Source organism: Natrix helvetica (genome assembly GCF_964273705.1).
Source record: "Natrix helvetica genome assembly, chromosome: 10".
NCBI lineage: Eukaryota > Metazoa > Chordata > Lepidosauria > Squamata > Natricidae > Natrix > Natrix helvetica.
In genome coordinates, this window is record NC_138561.1 from 3,583,356 (window position 1) to 3,602,759 (window position 19,404).

The 19,404-nt window shown below is 43.4% G+C and overlaps 1 protein-coding gene across 1 annotated transcript in view; it reads right to left on the reverse strand.

Annotated features, from left to right (window-relative positions):
• Nucleotides 1-19,404, reverse strand: part of FA2H (fatty acid 2-hydroxylase) — a 63,572-nt gene that overhangs the window by 25,199 nt on the left and 18,969 nt on the right. Inside the window, exon 2 of the mRNA XM_081963048.1 lies at nt 4,642-4,734. Within this exon, the coding sequence (XP_081819174.1) occupies nt 4,642-4,734 (93 nt within the window). The remainder of the gene's footprint in view (nt 1-4,641; nt 4,735-19,404) is intronic.

Below are 19,404 nucleotides of genomic sequence, written 5' to 3' on the forward strand. Positions count from 1 at the left end.
GAGGACAATTAACCAGTGGAACTGCTTGTCTCCAGAAGTTGTAGGTACTCCATCACTGGAGGTTTTTAAGAAGAGACTGGGGAGCCGATTGTCTGGGATGGTCTAAGTTCTCCTGCTTGAGCAGGGGGTTGGACTAGAAGACCTCCAAGGTCCCTTCCAGCTCTGCTCCTCTGTTGTGTTCTGTTCATCCAACAGGTTCCTGCCCCTTTGGTGCGGTTATGCACAATTCTCTATCCTCAGGCATAATAACCATTTGCAATTCTGTTCTCACAATTACAGTGTTCTCACAAATGATTTCACAAATAGGTTATGTCTTCCTACATTAAGTTGTACAAATCTATTAGCATTTTTTTTAAAAAAACTAGAGAGTTGGATTACTAAAGTTAGAATATTACGGCTTCATTCACTAGCAAAAGATCTTGTTTACACATCCCTCTAAAATGCAAAATGACGTAAGTTCAGACTCATTTGAAAATTAAACAAATTTCTCCTCTGCCAGTGCATCTGGCAAGGGAAGATAAGAATTTGCCTTTAATAATAAGACTGATAATTAGTAAGCATCAGTGTGTCTGACAGACAACGCGAAGGAGGCATCCGTCTTGGTGTTAGGGAAGTGTTCCCAAATTAAAGGTTTGTAAGGGTTTTTACACTACGCAACACTTCATGAGCTGCGGTGGCTCAGTGATTAAAGCGAAGTACTGCAGGCTGCTTCTGCTGACTGTCTGCAATTTGGCAGTTCAAATCTCACCAGGCTCAAGGTTGACTCAGCCTTCCATCCTTCTGAGGTCTGTAAAATGAGGACCAGATTGTTGGAGGCCATAGGCTGACTCTGTAAACCGCTTAGAGAAGCAGTATATAAGTCTAAGTGCTATTGCTATAATTGTCCTTATAACTTCTTAATTTCTTTCATCACAAATTACAAAGTAACAAAACTACTTCTTGCAAGCTACTTCTTGCCTATTTGAAGTAACATTATTAAAACTATTTAATAAAGTTTCAATCAGATCAGCTCTACACTATGCTACAGTACCTACACTACAGAACTACCTGTAGTACAGTAGAACACAGTATAATATAGTATAGTATAGTATTAGCATAGCATAGCATACTCCAGTTAGTTGAGCCTAAAATTTTGGTTCTGGTTAAATGAGAAATTTGATAAGTGAGTTTTCCCTATTTTATGGCCTTTCTTGCCACATTTGTTAAGTGAATCACTGCAGTTGTGAAGTTTGTAACAAGGTTGTTAAGTGAATCTGGCTTCTCCATTGACTTTGCTTGTCAGAAGGTCGCAAAAGCAGATCACAAGATTTTGGGACATTGCAATGGTCATAAAAATGAGCCAGTTGTCAAGTATTTGAATTTTAGTCATAAGTGTAAAAAACAGTCGTAAGTCACTTTTTTCAGTGCCGTGGTAATTTTGTATGGTCACTTAATGAACTTTTGCAAGTCGGGGACTACCTATATACTAATGTATTGTATCTAATATATAATTATTATTGCGTTATATTACATTACATTCAAAGTATAGAGTCTACTTTATTATAGTCTAATCTAGAAGGCCCTAGAAAGTTCCTAGATGGGACCAAATTTCCTCTTTCAAGGAAATTTGTGCATCTCTGGACACCCAAAAGTCAGCGGAGAATTTTGACTTAACTCCTCACAGCATTTTTCCTATATGTGCCCACTTTCTGCAAATTCTTCTTCTTCCTTCCCCTCCTCCTGGCTCTCTGCAATATCTTGTCTTCAGAGGCTTGCTTTATTCATTCACTCATTCCGTTTTTATGCTGCCAATGACTGGGCAGCTTACTAGTAAAATGTTTACTAAAGTGATCTTTTTAGATTGATAAAAACTTTTTTTTAAAAGATAGTAAGTAAAAAATAGGGAATAAAAGAGGCGAAGGTGACCGAAACCAGATTGGGACAGAAAGCAAGAAACTCGTCAAAGGGGATGCCACTCACAGTCATTGGAAACCTGGGGGAAGAATTAAGTCTTTAAGGCCCTTCAAAACACCATTAAAGTGGGAACTACCTGAACTTCAGAGGGAACCTCATTCCAGAGCCCTGTTTCTTAACTGTCGCATCTTTTGTTTCCATAAACAAACTTTGGACTCAGCCTGAGGCTGACCTTCCGCCTCCTCACCAGAGAAGCTTCCAAGAAAGTATGCCAGCCGCCCACAAAGAGGGATGCCAGCTCCATCCTACCAGCTAGGATGTGTTGTTTTGCTGGAGAGATTAAAAGGTGACGGAGCTCCTTCAAGTAGTGACTCACAGTGGGAAGGGAAGGTCTCCTGATTTGGCCAGGCCAAGTGCACTTCTGTCTGAAGGACCTGCTCCTCTTCCTCCATCACTTCCTTCCTGTAGGCTAGTGTATGATATGGCGAGTCTACAGAACAGAAGGACTAGACCCGTGATGGCAAACCTATGGCATGCGTGCCAGGGGTGGCACACAGAGCCCTCTCCGCTGGCATGCACACCGTTGCTCCAGGTCAGATCTCGGTGGCGTTTCTTTTGTGAGCTTCCATTTCCCTGCAAACAACGAAACAGAAGCTCACGGAAGAAAAAGATCTTACCACTTGCCCCACTGCCGGTGTTGGCATGTCCCACCTCCCACCGGCTAGCTGGTTTTTGGGTCTCTGCTGTGCATGTGTGTGCACATGTCCACATATACATGCATGTCCACACATGCATGCATGCATGTCCACACATGCATGCATGCATGTCCACACATGCATGCATGCATGTCCACATGCACACCTTTTAGTTTGAGCATGTGTGCGCACAGTTTGGGCACTCGGTGTCTAAAAGGTTTGCCATCACTGGACTAAGGGACGACATGATAGCAGTGTTCCATTATTTGGGGGAGGGGGTTACCATAAGGAAGAGGGGATCAATTTATTTTCCAAAGCACCTGAAGGCAGGACAAGAAACAATGGGTGGAAACTAATCAAGGAAAGAAGCAACCTGGAATTAAGGAGAAAGTTCCTAACAATGAGAGCAATTAACCAGTGGAACGGAAGTTGCCTCCAGAAGTTGTGGGCGTTACATCACTGGAGGTTTTTAGAAGAGACTGGATAGCCACTTGTCTCAAATGTATAGGATCTCCTGCTTGAGCAGGGGGTTGGACTAGAAGACCTCCAAAGTCTCTTCCAACTCTATTCTGTAGCTAACTAAGGACTTGGCTAAGCAGAATAGCTTCCAGGTTTCCAAGCTTTGCCCCATCCACCTTCTCCCCAACAGGTGACCGCGGGGACATAGGTTGCATAGTGGGAGGCTGATTTAATTAGCTGAGATCACAACAGGATTCAGCAACAATCCAGAAGATCCCAGCCCCGATTACAGAAAGGAAGGGCAATTTAGCCAAGTTGCACACTGCCATAAGGAGCGGGGGGAGGGAGGGATCAGCATCAGACTGAAAAAAAACCTCCAAAAATAGTAACCAGGAAGACATGGAAACACTATTATTGGCCAATTCTTTCCCTTTTCCACAATGCGGAGCTCCTTAGTCAGCAAGGAAAGTCAGACAGAGAGCCATCCATCAAACGTTGCTGAGGTTTTATGAGAAGGATCAACAAAGTCAAGTCCAATGATCAAAGCCTCACCCTTTCAATCTGGGTTACAGGTGCCCTTTTGACTTTCTGGGACACCCACCCTGGAAGCTCACTTGCCGAATGGAGTACTACGGGCTAACTCACTGCTCACTCCAGGGGTTTGATCATGATGGGGCTCAAGGTTGACTCAGCCTTCCATCCTTCCGAGGTGGGTCAGATGAGGACCCAAATTGTCGGGGGACAATAGGCTAACTCTGTCAACCGCTTAGAGAGGACTGGAAAGCACTGTGAAGTGGTATATAAGTCTAAGTCCTATTGCTATTGCCCTTCCTTCTTTCCTTCCTTCCTTCCTTCCTTCCTTCCTTCCTTCCTTCCTTCCTTCCTTCCTTCCTTCCTGTGCACAATGATTAGAATGCAGTATTGCCAATAGTTCAAATCTGACCAGGGTAAAATGAGGACCCAGATTGTTGGGGGCAAATAGGCTGACTCTATAAACCGCTTAGAGAGGGCTGTAAAAACACTGTAAAGCAGTATATAAGCCCAAGACTATTGCTATTGCGATAAATGTTTTCTTATCTTATGGAACCTTGCCCTAAACACGCAATCTTGAGGGAAATCAGCTAGGCATCTTTATCTACCTCTACCCTAAAATGATAACTAAACGTCCAGGGTAAAAGGTTAAAAGAGTCCATTTAAATCTGACATGGAGGGATGAAGCAGAAAGGAAATCATTTAATCTCTTCTCTCTCTTGCCACTTTAATCTTTCTCACACCCTGAGCAGTGGTGGGATTCAATTTTTTTTACTACCAGTTCTGTGGGCGTGGCTTGGTGGGCGTGGCAATTGAAGGCAACAGAAGAAGGTCCAGCCGATCAGCTGGGACTCGGGAGGCAGTGAATAGATGGGGGAGGGGCCAGCCGGAGGTGGCATTTGCCAGTTCTACAAAGTACTCAAAATTTCCGCTACTAGTTCACTGGAACCGGTCAGAACCGGCTGAATACCATCTCTGACGCTGAGATGATGTTAACAGGTTCTGCAGCTTGGCTTTCAAGTGTCAACCAAATTCCCCTTTGTCATTCCATCAAGTCTCTTACCTTATCTCCGTTGACTGATGCCAATCTAAGTTTCCCGGGTATGACAGGAGCTGAGGCTTCAGAAGTGGTGGAGTTCGGTGTCTTTGCACAAGTCTGCAAGAAAAAAGCATAGGAGGAATGATTCAGGGGGAAGATCTACTTCCCGGGAACCAATTCAGTCCATTTTTGTGGCTGGCAACTTCAGTCTGTGATAGGACAATGGGCTTCACAGATTCCAGACTGCACGCTCTGATGCTAAGGAGTTCTACTCCCCCTCCGCACCTGAAAAGCTCTGTTTCAACTGCCAGTTCAACTGCCAAAGGTGCCTTTTTCAGAAAGCAACTGGATTTTCTTTGTTTTTCCTTGAAGATAATTTGCTTCTCAGCCAAGAGGTTTCTTCAGTTGTGTTGAAGAACCTTCTTGGATGAGAAGTGAAACATCTAAACCACGACCTGAACAACAAAGAATCTCCATAGACATTTAGCTTTGGAGTCCAAAACTTTTTCTCTTCAGTTGATTCTTCTAAATTCAGGCTTTGTAGCTATGAATAAAGGCTGCAGTTCAATTTAAGTGGGTCTCTCAACTGCATCCAGAAACAAACCTGTGTCCAGATTCAAGAACCTAGCAGTTATATATGAAATGGTTTGCACCGATCCACACAGTGGTATTCTGGAATTCCTAACAACAACATTAGTTTGATCAAGGTTTCCCAGTGTTATACAGAGTGGTGGAAGCCTTCTTCTTTTGACATTCTACATTCAACCAGAATTCAGATGTCTATTTGTTGGACAGACTTTCATTTAAACTGCTCTCTTTCAATTTTGGAATTCTATCACTCAAGATTTCCACTGTGGCCTTAAAAGTCCTCAGTTATCTAAGGCTGTCTCCTTGAGGGACCAGGCCTCATTGCAAAGTTGCTCAGATGTGAAGTTCTACAGCAGAGGCCCTTCCGAAGATACTATCCAGATATCTATCAGTCTAAACATTCTTACCCCCCAGATATCAGGACAACAACAGATCTCCGCTCCTTCCGCACGAAGCTCAAGACCCACCTGTTCCAACTAGCCGGCCTGGCTTAATCAGAACTTCTAACCTCCCTGGAAATTTTAAACTGTATATATACATTTATTGGGTATTTTAATTGTTTTAATTGTTTTAATTTTATTGTTATTTATTTTAACTTTGTGGCTTTTACTTTCATTTGTATTGTTAATGTTGATGTATTTACCTCCTCCATGCCACATGCTTTTATATTTGACTGTACGTCGCCCTGAGTCCCTTCGTGGAGAGGGTGCGACTGATAAGTTGAATTAATAAATAAAATAAATACTTTGCACAGGTCTTCCCTTAGGAATTGTGATTGGTCCCCAGTCCTTCCAATTTTAGATGCATGCTTTTTTTTGCATTGTTATTGGGTTATAAACCAATCAATCAATCAAACAATCGATTTTATTATGGCCTTCAACCAGCAAATTCTGCTCATAATTACAGCCCTGTGCTGTCAATATTTTCATTCTCTTTTCAATGCCTCCCACCCAACAGGCTTCCCTCCCCCCTAAAAAAAAAGTTCAAAATCTAAATTCCCAGAAATAAAGAAAAAAAAGGGAAAACTTTTCAAAAGGAGCACAGCACAATCAGTTCACAGTCAGGTGCTGCTTGTAGAGTTATGTTAGGAAAGGAAATCTAAATCTGGAAGTGGGCACAAGAAATTACGGGGGAACAAATAAAGTATAAACCCGAAACCTTCTTACTAGGAATAATTAAAGGGAACTACACAAAAAAAAATTAAATATCTACTAACACATATATTAACTATAGCTAGAATTGCCTTTGCCCAATGCTGGAAGCAAAATAATACACCGCCAGACGAATTAGTGATAAAAAAAAACCTTGGATTGTGCAGAGATGGACAAATTATCCCTAAAATTAAAGGACAAAGAAGAATCGGAATACTACGAAATTTGGAATAAGTGGTATGAATGGTTGGATAATAAGAAAAACAATTAAGCCGAAAACAATATACATAAATAAACATAGAACTGTATATAAAAGTAGGTAAATATGTAAAATATCATAAAAATGTATAGATAAGATGACATAAGGATTGTAATATATGGTAAAGAGAGGAAAACATACATAGATACGACGATGTAACATTGTACAAACTGTTGATATAAAGATTGTAATATGTGATGAAAAGACAAAAACAATAAAAAATTATTACTCAGGAAAGGAAATCTTGCAGGTAGATCTCGACTCACGGCCTTTTGTTTCATTCTGAAGTTGGAGCCCTACAGACCCTCCCCAGGGTTTTAGAGGAAGCCTTAAAGACAGCCAGGAAAAGGACTGTCAAAAGAAGAAGGTTCACTTGTTCTCAGTCACTTCATCGTCCCTCACACTGTTTCCCCCCAAAAATGGACTGGTAGCTGTCCGACATCCATTGTTTGTTGTCCTGCCTTCAGGTGCTTTGGAGAATAGATTGACCCCCCCCCCTCTTCTTTGTGAGGCAGCCCCTCAGTCCTTGTCTGTTTAATTTAACTAATTGATAATTAGTTATTTCATTTTATTTAGTCCCCGCCTGTTCAATTTTTAAAACTTTATCCAGCTGACAGCCAGCATTCTGAGCCCTTTCACCCAACTGTTTTGCAGTATTTGGGACATTGTTTGGGGGAAAAAATAAGAATAGGGAAGAAGCAAGGAGGTCCCCCCAAAACAGCCAGGAGGTCTCCAGCTAATAGCGCAAGAAAAAGTGCAAGGAAAAAAGGAAAAGAAAAGCAGGGAAAAAATACAATGAAGTAGCTTTTGGCCTTCTTTACGGAAGTTCTAAATACAATTATAAATGTATCTGTTACTTTGTTGTTTTCTGGGTGCGATTCAAGGTATTAATTATGACCTTTAAAGCGCTCCATGGCTTAGGCCCAGGGTACCTGCAAGACCACCTACTGCCACCAGTAGCCTCCCACCATCCAGTGCGATCCCACAGAGTTGGCCGCCTCAGGGTGCCATCGGCCAGACAGTGTCGGCTGGTGACCCCCAGGGGGAGAGCCTTCTCTGTGGGAGCGCCTTCCCTCTGGAATGAGCTGCCCCTGGAGCTTCGCATAATCCCCGACCTCCGGTCCTTCCGACGCGCCCTAAAAAGTTGGCTTTTCCAGCAAGCCGGCCTGGCCTGTTAATTTTATTTAAGTTTTTAAAATGTTATTGTCATATTAATTGGGTTTGTTCTTTTGGATATTTATTTAATTTCATTTTAACTTTTGGGATGTGTGTTTTTTAATGTTGTACGCCGCCCTGAGTCCTTTGGGAGAAGGGCGGCATATCAATCCAATAAAAACAAACAAAACAAACAAACAAACTTTATGGCTACAATATAAACTCTCTTTTTTCTATGACCTATCCCAGTGATGGCAAACCTATGCTAGGACCAAAACGGAGATGAGGGGGGGGTCACGCACACACAGTGGAGCCTGTGGGGGACATTGAATTATGGGTGTCAGCATGCAAGCTATCATGCACACATGTGTACTTTTGACACCCAAGGGAAAAAATGTTTGCCATCCCTGACCTTTCCTCTCTATTCATTAAGCCATAAATCCTAAGTACATTGTCCCTTATTTTATATCAAAAGTCCAAAAGTCCTCTGAATCAGGGTATGCATTTGAGTCCAGAATTTTTTACAAGTCCACCAAAGGTAGTAGAATGACATTTCTTGTTTACAATTCATTGTTCACTCCAGTGTGTGTGTGTGTGTTTGTGTGTCAAGTTACAACTGGGATTTATGGGCAAGGCCATTCCCTTGGCTATGAAAGCCTGCAGTCCATTAATCCTTCCTTCTGTCATGGGCAAAGTTCACAGGAATTGAGCTCAGGAGCAAGGAGAACTTGCTATTTTTCTATCCAGAGACCAACAAATATTTTTTTTGGGGGGGGGTGTAGAAAGCAAAATCAGGTCAAGTGGTCTGCAATGGCCTGTTTCCCACCACAGGAAAAGGAACTTTTGAAAGCTAACATAAAGCAATGAATCAATCAACCAGAATAGAACTGGAAAGGACCTTGGAGATCTTCTAGTCCAGGGGTGTCCAAACTTGGGAACTTTAAGACTCGTGGACTTCCCCAAGCTGGCTGGGGAATTCTGGGAGTTGAAGTCCACAAGTCTTAAAGTTCCCAAGTTTGGATACCCCTGTTCTAGTCCAACGCCCTTCTCAAGCACCATTTCAGACAAGTGGCCATCCAGTCTCTTCTTAAAAACCTCCAGTAATGAAGCACCCACAACCTCTGAAGGCAACTGGTTAATTGTCCTCACTCAACCTTCTGACTCTGGGCTAAGATGGTGGAAGCTGCTCCAGACCTCCCTGATGAATTACCACCTCAGGGGACCCTGGTGGCTCAAAGAAAATTTCAGACCGCTCGAGGCATCAGAAAATGAGGGCTGGTTTCGTAATCTCCTTCCAACCCTAGCCTCACATAAGGCTGAGCACAGCACAGGTCAGAGGAGGTCTGCAGGGCTTCTTACATGGGAAGGCATGCCAACTCTTGGTTCCCTGCCCTGGTGCAGGCTCCGTTTAAGAGCCATTGAGACCCAGCAATTTGTCTGAACCCCTTCGGGCTGGCATTCCTCTTGAGTATCTCCTCCATCTTAGTATCCCAGGATCATCTTTTCTGGCCAGCCTGTGGTCAGAGGACTGAGCCTTCAAAATGCACGTCCCTCTTCAATGTTATGGAAAATCAATCAGAATAGAGCTGGAAGGGACCTTGGAGGTCTTCTAATCCAACCTCCTGCTCAAGCAGAAGACCCTACACCATCTCAGAAAAGTGGCTGTCCAGTCTCTTCTTAAAAAACCTCCAGTGATGAAGCACCCACAACTTTTGGTGGCAAGCTGTTACACTGGTTAATTGTCCTCCCTGTTAGGAAGTTTCTCCAGGTTGCTTCTCTCCTTGATTAGCTTCCATCCATTGTTTCTTGTCTTCACTAACCAGAGGAGACATGATAGCAGTCTTCCAATATTTGAGGGGGTCTACCTGTTTTCCAAAGCACCTGAAGGCCAGACAAGGAATAATAGATGGAAACTGATTAAGGAGAGATTCAACCTAGAAATAAGGAGGAACTTTCTGACAGTGAGAACAATCAGCCAATGGAACAGAAGTTCCCTTCAGAAGTTGTGGGAGCTTCATCACTGGAGGCTTTCAAGAAGAGACTGGACTCAGAATACTTCCGGCGGCTGAAGGCGACGGACGTGCGCGTCCGCCTTCTCGCTGCCTCGGTGGGCTCCCCTGAACTGCAGGGAAGCACAGGGTGCCTTGGAGGGGCGCCCTGCCGTAGGGGCGGCTTGCTGGGATCCTCTGGAGTGGCGGCGGCCGTGGGGGGGGTGTCTCCAGCCTTGCCCCAGGAGCCGGTGAGCGTGGGGAGCACGCGGAATGCCACCACACGCTTCACCGACGCAGCCTGGAAGGAAGCAATTAATTTGAATGCAGCAGCTGAAGTGCGGTGAGGCAGGGAGTCTCCCCAGGTCTTTTACAGTTTATTACCCTAGTGATTGACTTTGTTTCAACTTTTGGAGGAGTTAGAATTGGAGGGGGGGAATTTCCACCCTCCTCGGAAAAGCGGCACTTGGACAATCTCTCCCTTGCAAGGGAGAGAGAGAAAGTTTGAAACACTTTCACTTCCCTTAATTAATGGGGGGGGGAAATCTCTCTTTTTTCTCTTTTTATAACAACTGTGAGAGAAAGGATGGTTGAGCTGATTCTTCTCTAAACTATGTATGGGAACCTTGACTTTGTTATTTCCTGACCATTTGTACTGGTTGAGCCAAGATGGCCACTTCCTCTTTCTTCTTTGTCTTTGTGCGTGAGACTCCTCCCTTAAAACCTTTTGTGGCTTTGAACTAACTTCCACCCCAGAGACCTCCAGGAACCTCCTCAAATAAGTTTTTCCCCTGGATTTGGAATATCTTGATCCACCTATTTGTTCTAGTTTTGTACTAAACGACTTATTCTCCTTTGGATCTGTTTAACTGGTGGTCTCTACTGGCTGTGCTTTCTCACGGGCACCATCTCTCTGTATAGAACAATAACTATCTCTGAGCGTCATGATGTGTCCGAAGAGGTTACCGCCTGGAAAGGCCTCTTCGGCCCCAACATCCTCCACGTCCAGCCCCATTGCTCAACAGTCACATCTGGGATCTTTTTTACAACCCAAAGCCTCTGAAGAGAGTTCAAAGGATTTGTCCACTCAGCAGATGCTTCAAGCCCTCTTAAAGGGACAGGACAAAATGAAAAAACAACTGCAGGACTTAAATGATCAGCTCAGAGAGACGCAACAACAAACCACACGGAATGAGCAGAGGATAGGTGTACTGGAGGAGGGTGCGGCCGGGATGAGAGATGACCTGAAGATGGTCCAGAGGGGGAATGTAGAATTTGAGAATTTGAGAATCATGTGATAAAAATGGAATTTGAAAGGATGTCTTAGGTTTCAAAATTTGCCAGAAGTTGAAAATGAAGATCTTAAGGAGATTATGACCACAATGTTAGCGGAATATATTAACAGAGACAAACAACAGCTTGGGTGGGATATTGACCTGATTTATAGGATTAATTCAGCCTATGCTAGAACACACAATGCCCCAAGGGAAGTTCATGTTAAATTTCTTAGAAAAACCATAAGAGATGAGGTTCTAGGAGCTCAAAGGGGAGGACCATTAAAATATAAGGATAAAGAAATAACCATTCTTAAGCAGATCCCAAAGAAAGTAAGAGATAAGAGAAGGAAACTTTCCTTCTTAGCAAAAAAACTATACAATAATGGGGTTTGGTTTAGGTGGTTATTACCAGAAGGCATGTTGATTTTTTTGGGAGGGCAGTAGAATTAGAATCAATACAGTTGAGGAAGCAGAGGCTTTCATTAAAAAACACACTGCTCTCTTAGGAGATATGGGGGAGGCTACACAAGAAACAAAGCAGGGAGGGGCGGAGGCTCTGCCACTGGACGGGGGGGGGGAGCGACAACAAGAAGACTCAGATCACAAAAGTGAATTGAAACATCATTGCAATTGTTGTTATAATATATCTTTATGGAAGTGATAAAAAGCAAAACGATTGAAACATATTGAAGATTTTGTGTTAAACTTAAAACTGCTAATATCTATGTAAATGTTCATAATTTTCTACTTTTTTTTTGTAAAAGTTGCGAGACCTGGGGGGGCTTCTCCCCCCCGCACGATGTAGCTGTCAAAATGTTCCATAACCTCTTAATCCCGTTTTTTCCTGTAAAACTTTTAAAACCAATAAAACTTGGACAATAAAAAAAAAAGAAGAGACTGGGCTGCCATCTGTCAGAAATGGTGTAGGGTCTCCTGCTTGGGAGGGGGGGTTGGATTAGATGACTTACAAGGACCCTTCCAACTCTGTTAAGATGTTAAAAAATGTCTTCTGCAGTTTTGCAAAATGAGTTGACCCCCTTCTTCTTTGTGGCAGCCCCTCAAATTCTGGAATTCTGCTATCATGTCCTCCTTTGACCTTCTTTTCTCTGGGTAGTGTTAAAGTCTAAAATTTAAAGATTATTGTTAGGCTTGGTTTCCTGCTCTGGATTACTGTGGGAAGTTAGCACCCACCCCTCTCCTAGAAAAATGAAATATTTTAGGAAATACTAAAAAAGCAGAGTATTTCCCCTCAAAGGGAGGCAAAAACTCAGCCCTCCCCCACCTTTGTTAGTGGGCCATTAAGGCCTGGGTCAGTCTATTCTACATAACAAAGTTCTACCTCCTTCATGCAGAGCCATCCTTCATTGAATCACCCAGCAAGGCTCAACCAAGCTTGGGACTCAAAACACAACCTACAAAGTAGCCCCTGCATGGCCCCGTGGAAGCCTGGCAACCAATCAGAACACAAGCTCAAATTCAAAAGGCCAGAGAGGGCATAAAACCCAGGAACTCTCAGCATCTCTTCCCTTTTTTGCCCAGGACCTCAAACCATGTGATCCTGTTTATCAATAAACCTTCTTTCCAAGCAACTTGCATGAATCCTTTTTCCCTACTTGGAACTGAACCCAGATGGGTTCAACCATTCAACACTACCTTGAAGGGCTGACAAAGCGGATAGAAGTTCCCAGAGAGAAGGAAGATTCGTACGCAGAAGGAGAGAAGTGCAGCCATGTCCAGAAGGAAACAAGATATTCCTTTGCTCCAGGCCTTTCTACATTATTCAAATTCTTTACCTTCAGCACTTTGACCTTGAGGAAGGAATTAATTCCTCAAAAGATTTCATTCCAAGTTTACGGGAAGCCCCAAGCCATTCGTCAGAAAAGACGGGCATCAGGTTTTCTTGGCTGCCAATGTGATGATCCCTTGATCCAAATGATTTGGTCTTCTTTGATATTTGTTTTTGTTTTTAATACTATTAATATTTTATGGTATACAAGTACTGTAGATTCCTGGGTAAATGTTTTCATGTGAAAGGTGTGGATTATTTTCAAAACTGGTCTTTTTCTAAGGGACTTTGGTTGTATGGTGAAGTTATATTGAGAAACTGAAAAAAACCTAAATCTCACGGACTAGATACAATAAAGATGTAATTTATCATTTTTTTTTGAAAAGGCCTTTTTCTAAACCAATAAAAATGATATGGATGTCATGATATTTTACGATAAATCCATTTTCATGATTAATATATTTGTCATTAAATATACATACTATATTTAGATGATTTATAGCAGGGGTGTCCAAACTTGAGAACTTTAAGACTTGTGGATTTCAACTCCCAGAATTCCCCAGCCAGCATGGCTGGCTGGGGAATTCTGAGAGTTGAAGTCCACAAGTCTTAAAGTTCCCAAGTTTGGACACCCCTGATTTATAGGTAATATGTTATTTCTAGGGGGGTGCATTAGCTTGCTTGTTCTTTTGATTTTTTTCCCCTTTGTTTTGCTAATAAAGTTTTCATAAAATATAATAATATAGTTTAATAATTAATTAGATTATTTTATGGGCCAGTGCATATTAATAATTTCTTTTCATTGGCTTTTTGTTTCTCATATAAGTTTTCTGACAGAGGAGATGTGAACTGCATTGTTAAAGGACTCCTGGCTGTTGGAGAACAAAACGCTGTTCATGTACAGAGATGGACTAGCATGGAGGAATGACAAACTATATATACCACCTGCTCTGACACACACTGTACTACAGCAGTGCCACGACTGTTGGCCAATCAAACAGCTGGCCATTTTGGGCTCCTTAAAACCCTCCACCTGGCCAAATGGCAGTTCTGGTGGCCTCGCATGAGAGCAGAGATTGAGAACTACGTGAAAAGCTGCCCGATGTGTGCCTCAGCGAAGGCGTGGCCTGAAAAACCACTAGGCCTCCTGCAGACCGTGGCTGATCCTGTCTGACCATGGGAAGAGATCACCATGGACTTCATAGTAGACTTGCCAGAGAGTAATGGGCACACCGCAATATGGACAGTCATTGACTTGTTCTCAAAACAGGCACATTTCGTTCGTGCACTGGGGTATCGTCGGCACAGCGGCTTGTCAAACTGTTTATTAGCCACATCTACTGTCTCCACAGAGTGCCCCGACGTATCCTCTCGGTTAGGGAGGTGCAATTTCGGCATGACTTTGTGCGCCTCATAGGTTCCTCCCAAGGATTGAGCTCAGTGTTCCACCCCAGCACCAACGGGGCCTCTGAATGTGCAAATGCCATGGTAGAACGCTATCTGAGACGTTACATCTCATATCAACAGACGGATTGGCCAAGCTTACTTTCCTTTGCGGAGGTGGCATACAATAATAACACGGTGTACAGTAGCACCGGGTTCACCTCCTTCCGGGTGCTGCATGAGGTGGAATTTGTGCCCATTCTGGAGTGGATCCAGGGGCTCCAGGGCCCAGGAACCCTGAAAGAGTGGACAGACAAGATACCAGACACCTGAGGAGGAGTTGTAAAAGCAGCCTTGCAGGAAGTGGCCAGAACCTATAAGGTTCAGGCCGATAAGAAACAAGCAGCTCACAAACCCTTCAGGGTGGGGGACCAGGTATATCTTTCCACGAAATACCTTAAATTGACAGTACCGTGCAGAAATCTGGGGTCAAAGTACCTAGGGCCTTTTCCTATCGTTTGGGTAATAAACCCCATGACAGTGGAACTGAAGCGCCCACTCGCTGAAGGGCCCATTTGCATGCATCCCGTGTCTCCACAGCAGCCTGGTAAAATCTGTGAGGCTACCAACATCCGGCCCCTTCCTGAGCTATCAGGCCCAGTGGGACCGGATCAGTATGAGATCGGCAGGATGTTAAACTCATGACTACGCAGAGATAAACTCCAATATCTGGTATGGTGGGAAGGGCTACCCCGCTAAACATAAAGCAGCAAGTTTAAGTTGTGGCTTGTTTCGTTCTACATGAATAAACTAGAGTTGGTTGGGTTGGTATCAAAAACGAAAATCAAGATAAATCAAATTGTACCTCGGTAACATAGATTAAATCCAGCCTAATGTTTACATAAGGTATAATTTAATAGATTGAAGAGATTTTGTTTGCTTGGATTGTAGCGTATAATCTTCAAATTCTCAAATGGTACAGAGCGAACTGGAAAATACTTTGCATGTTACATTGTACAGTGAATAGTTATAGGCACACACACCCATCAACGGTAAAAAATGCAGGTAGTCCTCAAGTTATGACCACAATTGAGCCCAACATTACCATTGTTAAGTGAGACATTTGTTAAGTGAGCTTTGTCCCATTGTACGACCTTTCTTGCCACGGTTGCTAAGTGAATCCGGCTTCCCTATTGACTTTGATTGTCAGAAGGGTGTAAAAGGGGATCCCATAACACCGTGACACTGCAACCGTCATAAATATGAGACAATTGCCAAGAGTCTGAATTTTGATCACATGATCATTGGGATGCTGCAACAGTCATAACCATGAAAAATGTTCATAGGTCACATTTTTCAGTGGCTGTTGTAACTTTGAACGGTCACTAAATGAACTGTTATAAGTGAAGGACTACTTGTAGTTTGGGCTGATTCTTTTTTTTTTAATCTCATGCCTATAATGCAACTTTTATTTCAAGTAATCAAACTGGTTTACATTTATTGCACGCGTAATTCGAGTCCTCCATAGGTACATTCTACCATATGTGGTGGACGTGCCCCGTCACAAGGAAATACTAGTGTAAAATTCAGAAATGGTTGGAAGAAATTACAGAGCAAAAGATAGAACTGAAACCGGAATCATTCTTATTAGGAATATTAGACCCAAAACCGGGCAAAATAATCTCAATACATAATACAACACATATTCACTGCAGCTGGGATTCCTTTCGCACAAAACTGGAAACAAATCAATACACCCGCAGACAAAACAACAATTAGAAAGGTATTCGAATTTTCAGAGATGGACAAAAGGACCATGAAGTTAAAAGAAAGAGAAGAATCGGATTTCTATAAAATATGGAATATAATTTATAATTGGCTAGAAAACAGAAGCCAAAACAGGAAATAGAAGTCTTTTTTTTTTGCTTTTTCTAAACTAGTATTGAATAAAAATTAACCAAAGTTACTAATTACTATCAAACTTAAAGTATTTACCATAATGTACCATAATATAATTGACATAATAATGTAAATGTAATGGTGATATGAACAGATTATTATTGTTACAACTGTTATTGCACTATTAAGATGTTAAAACTGATAGGAAGGCAATGTAGGATAGAGAACTATAAAAGCTAAATATGTAAGCCAATACAGAAGGCTGTAAAAGTATTTTGCATTATTATGTGTGTCTTGTTTTTTCTGTATTTGTCGTCCCACCCCCCCACCCCGTTTTTAAAGCTTAAAATGTTTAATAAAAACTATTTTTAAAAAAAACTTTGTTTATAACCCTACAAGAAGCAGACAAGCAGTGATTTGTTTTTCTCTTGTGACACTATTTATAACTCCTCGAATGAGTCACTAAATGAACTGTTGTAAACCAAGGACTACCTGTATTAAGATCCTATCTGGATCCCCACAAAATACATCAAACTTCCAAAACCTAATTTTGGCTATTCTAGCACATTACATGGATTCAACATGCTGTTACCTTCTTTCAGCTTCGACCACAAAGTTCTTGGCCTCCCCATCTATGCTAACCACTTTCCTTCACCGTTTTTTGTTCCAGAGATATGACGCCCAATTGCTGTGATAATAGCCTTGCCTAGTTGGCCATGGGGCTGCCCTTTTCACACCCCAAACAGCTGGAGAGGTGCGGGGCGAAATGTTAAGCCACGAGCTGTGGTGGCTCAGTGGTTAGAATGCAATACTGCTTGCAGTTTGGCAGTTCGATTCTGAAGAGCTGAAGGTTGGCTCAGCCTTCCGTCCTTCCGAGGTGGGTAAAAAGGGAGCCAGATTTTGGGGGGCCAATAGGCTGACTCTGCAAACTGCTCAAAGAGGGCTGTAGAGCACTGTGGAGTGGTATATAAGTCTAAGTGCTATTGCTACCTATCTCTATGTCTGTCTGTCTGTCTCTCGCTCCCTTCCGCCCTCTATATCTACTGTAAAGAGCTGTGGCGGCACAGTAGTTAAGAATATAATATTCTATCCTGAGTGGTTCAAGGTTGATCCTTCCGAGGTGAGTAAAATGGGGAGCCAGATAGTTGGGGGCACATAGGCTGACTCTGTAAACCGCTTAGAGAGGCTTTAAAGCACTGTGAAGCAGTATATAAGTCTAAGTGCTATTCCTTCCTTCCTTCCTTCCTTCCTTCCTTCCTGTTAGAATGCAGTATTGCAGGCTAACTCTGCCCACTGCCATGATTTCGATTCTCACCATCTCATGGTTGACTCAGCCTTCCATCCTTCCAAGGTGGGTAAAATGGGGAGCCAGATTGTTGGGGGCAAATAGGCTGACTCTATAAACCGCTTAGAGAGGACTGCAAATCACTATGAAGCAGTATATAAGTCTAAGTGCTTTTACTATTAAGTCAGTTTTCTTTCCTGGATGCAGAGGTGGGTTCCTACAGGTTCAGCCCGGTTCGGCCAAATAGGTAGTAGGTAGTAACTCAGCTGGCCATGCCCCCAAACCGGTTCTATCGCGCCTATGGCACCGCCATCTTGTTTTTTGCTTCTGGACATATGCAGAAGCAATTTTTGTTACTACTATGCGTGCGCACACGAAGTGCACCCACAGCGCATCCCAGCAGTAACAGAAGCCAGAACCGAAGCCTGCCCGGATGCTCTTGAGTAAGGTGTTACTCAGATGTATGGCACTGCGATTCTGCAAGCCACAGCTAACGGGGCCAGACCAAGATCAACAGAGAGGCTGTATATTAGTTGAACTGTGTTTAGCCTATGACAGTGATGGCTCACCCTTTTGTTGCCATGTGCCGAAATGCATAATGGAATGCGTGTGTGACCCCACCCGCATGTTCCCTGCCCCTCTGTGCATGTGCAGGCAACACCCCCGCGTTTCCATCGCACATGCCCCCCTGCACATGTGCCACACACCCCCATGCCCCATTTGGGCCTACTAGGCATCCCTGCAGTCTCCTGGGAGCAAAAGATGGGCTACATAGGGTAGCACTCCACCCCCGCGCATGTGCGCACAGCCCCTGCACATGCACATCCCGCATGCACCCCTCCCCCATGCATGCATGGCAGAGACCCGAAAATCAGCTGGCTGGTAGGAGGTGTGCGTGCGTGCATGCGCGGTGGAGCTGAGCTGGGGCGACAGCTTGCCCACAAAGAACCTGCCCTCTTTTTGATGCTAAAGACTTAAGTCTTTAGGAAACCCAGAGGCTGAAGCCTTGCCCACGTTCCACCTGGAGCTCCTCTATAAAACCCACTGCCGAGGGCATCGTATGTTGTAACCAAACCAAGCAATCCACTAAGAGCACAACATAATGCGTCTCCACTAAAGTATCCAACACCATTCTGAGCGCAGAGGATCATGCACGTTCAGCGAAAACTTTGCGATAGAAGTCCCTGATAGGTTTCAGCTTTTCTCTAAAGAGGTCATGCAGCTTATCTTCATCTTGGTGGTTAATTTATCTAGGAAGGAGATCATGAAAACGAGGCTTTGATACCATCTCTTTAGCATTATCCGATGGGTTTCTACATTATGGGAGAAGGTACTTTACCAGCCCTTGGTTGTGCTATCTGCATGATTGAGGATTAGAATTGGCTTCCAATTTTATTGATACAGAGTGTGCCGTCCTTCGTGCTCTCCAAGCTTGGCTGTGCACCAATACACCTAGTTGGACATGACCTAGTTGAGCAATAAAATGCCTGCAAGTAACCAGCCATGTTCAGAGGACAGCAAGAACTCTGGAGTTTAATGATGAGGGACAGCTACCTCATCACGAGGGCTCTGGCTTCCTGCTTGACTCTGGTGCCTTGTTGAGCAAAAGCCCAGATACCCTGAGCTGAGCAGAGGACACATCTGGGAAAGTGCTCGATTTCATTTTCTCAAAATATGGAGGAACAAGCAGACGCAGATGCCTTGCATCTATTAGAGACTAATCCCATTGAGTCTGCAGAAGACTTCCTAAATGCAAATCCAAAGCAGACTCTGGGACTCCATAAAGGTGCCAAGTTACACCTTCTGAATCCAGCTCCTTTTACATGCAGAAGGTCCCTTATTCATATTCACAAGCAGTGTCAGGAGTGTTTTCTGCCCCAAACCCTCAGTGTCAGCAGGGCACTTCAAGCACGAGACAACGCACAAACTCAGCATAAAGGAGATCCCGTTCTTCTCCTGTTTCCCAACACATCCTTGCTGGGAAAACAGCTCTAGAGTCTTTGAAACAAGCTTGAC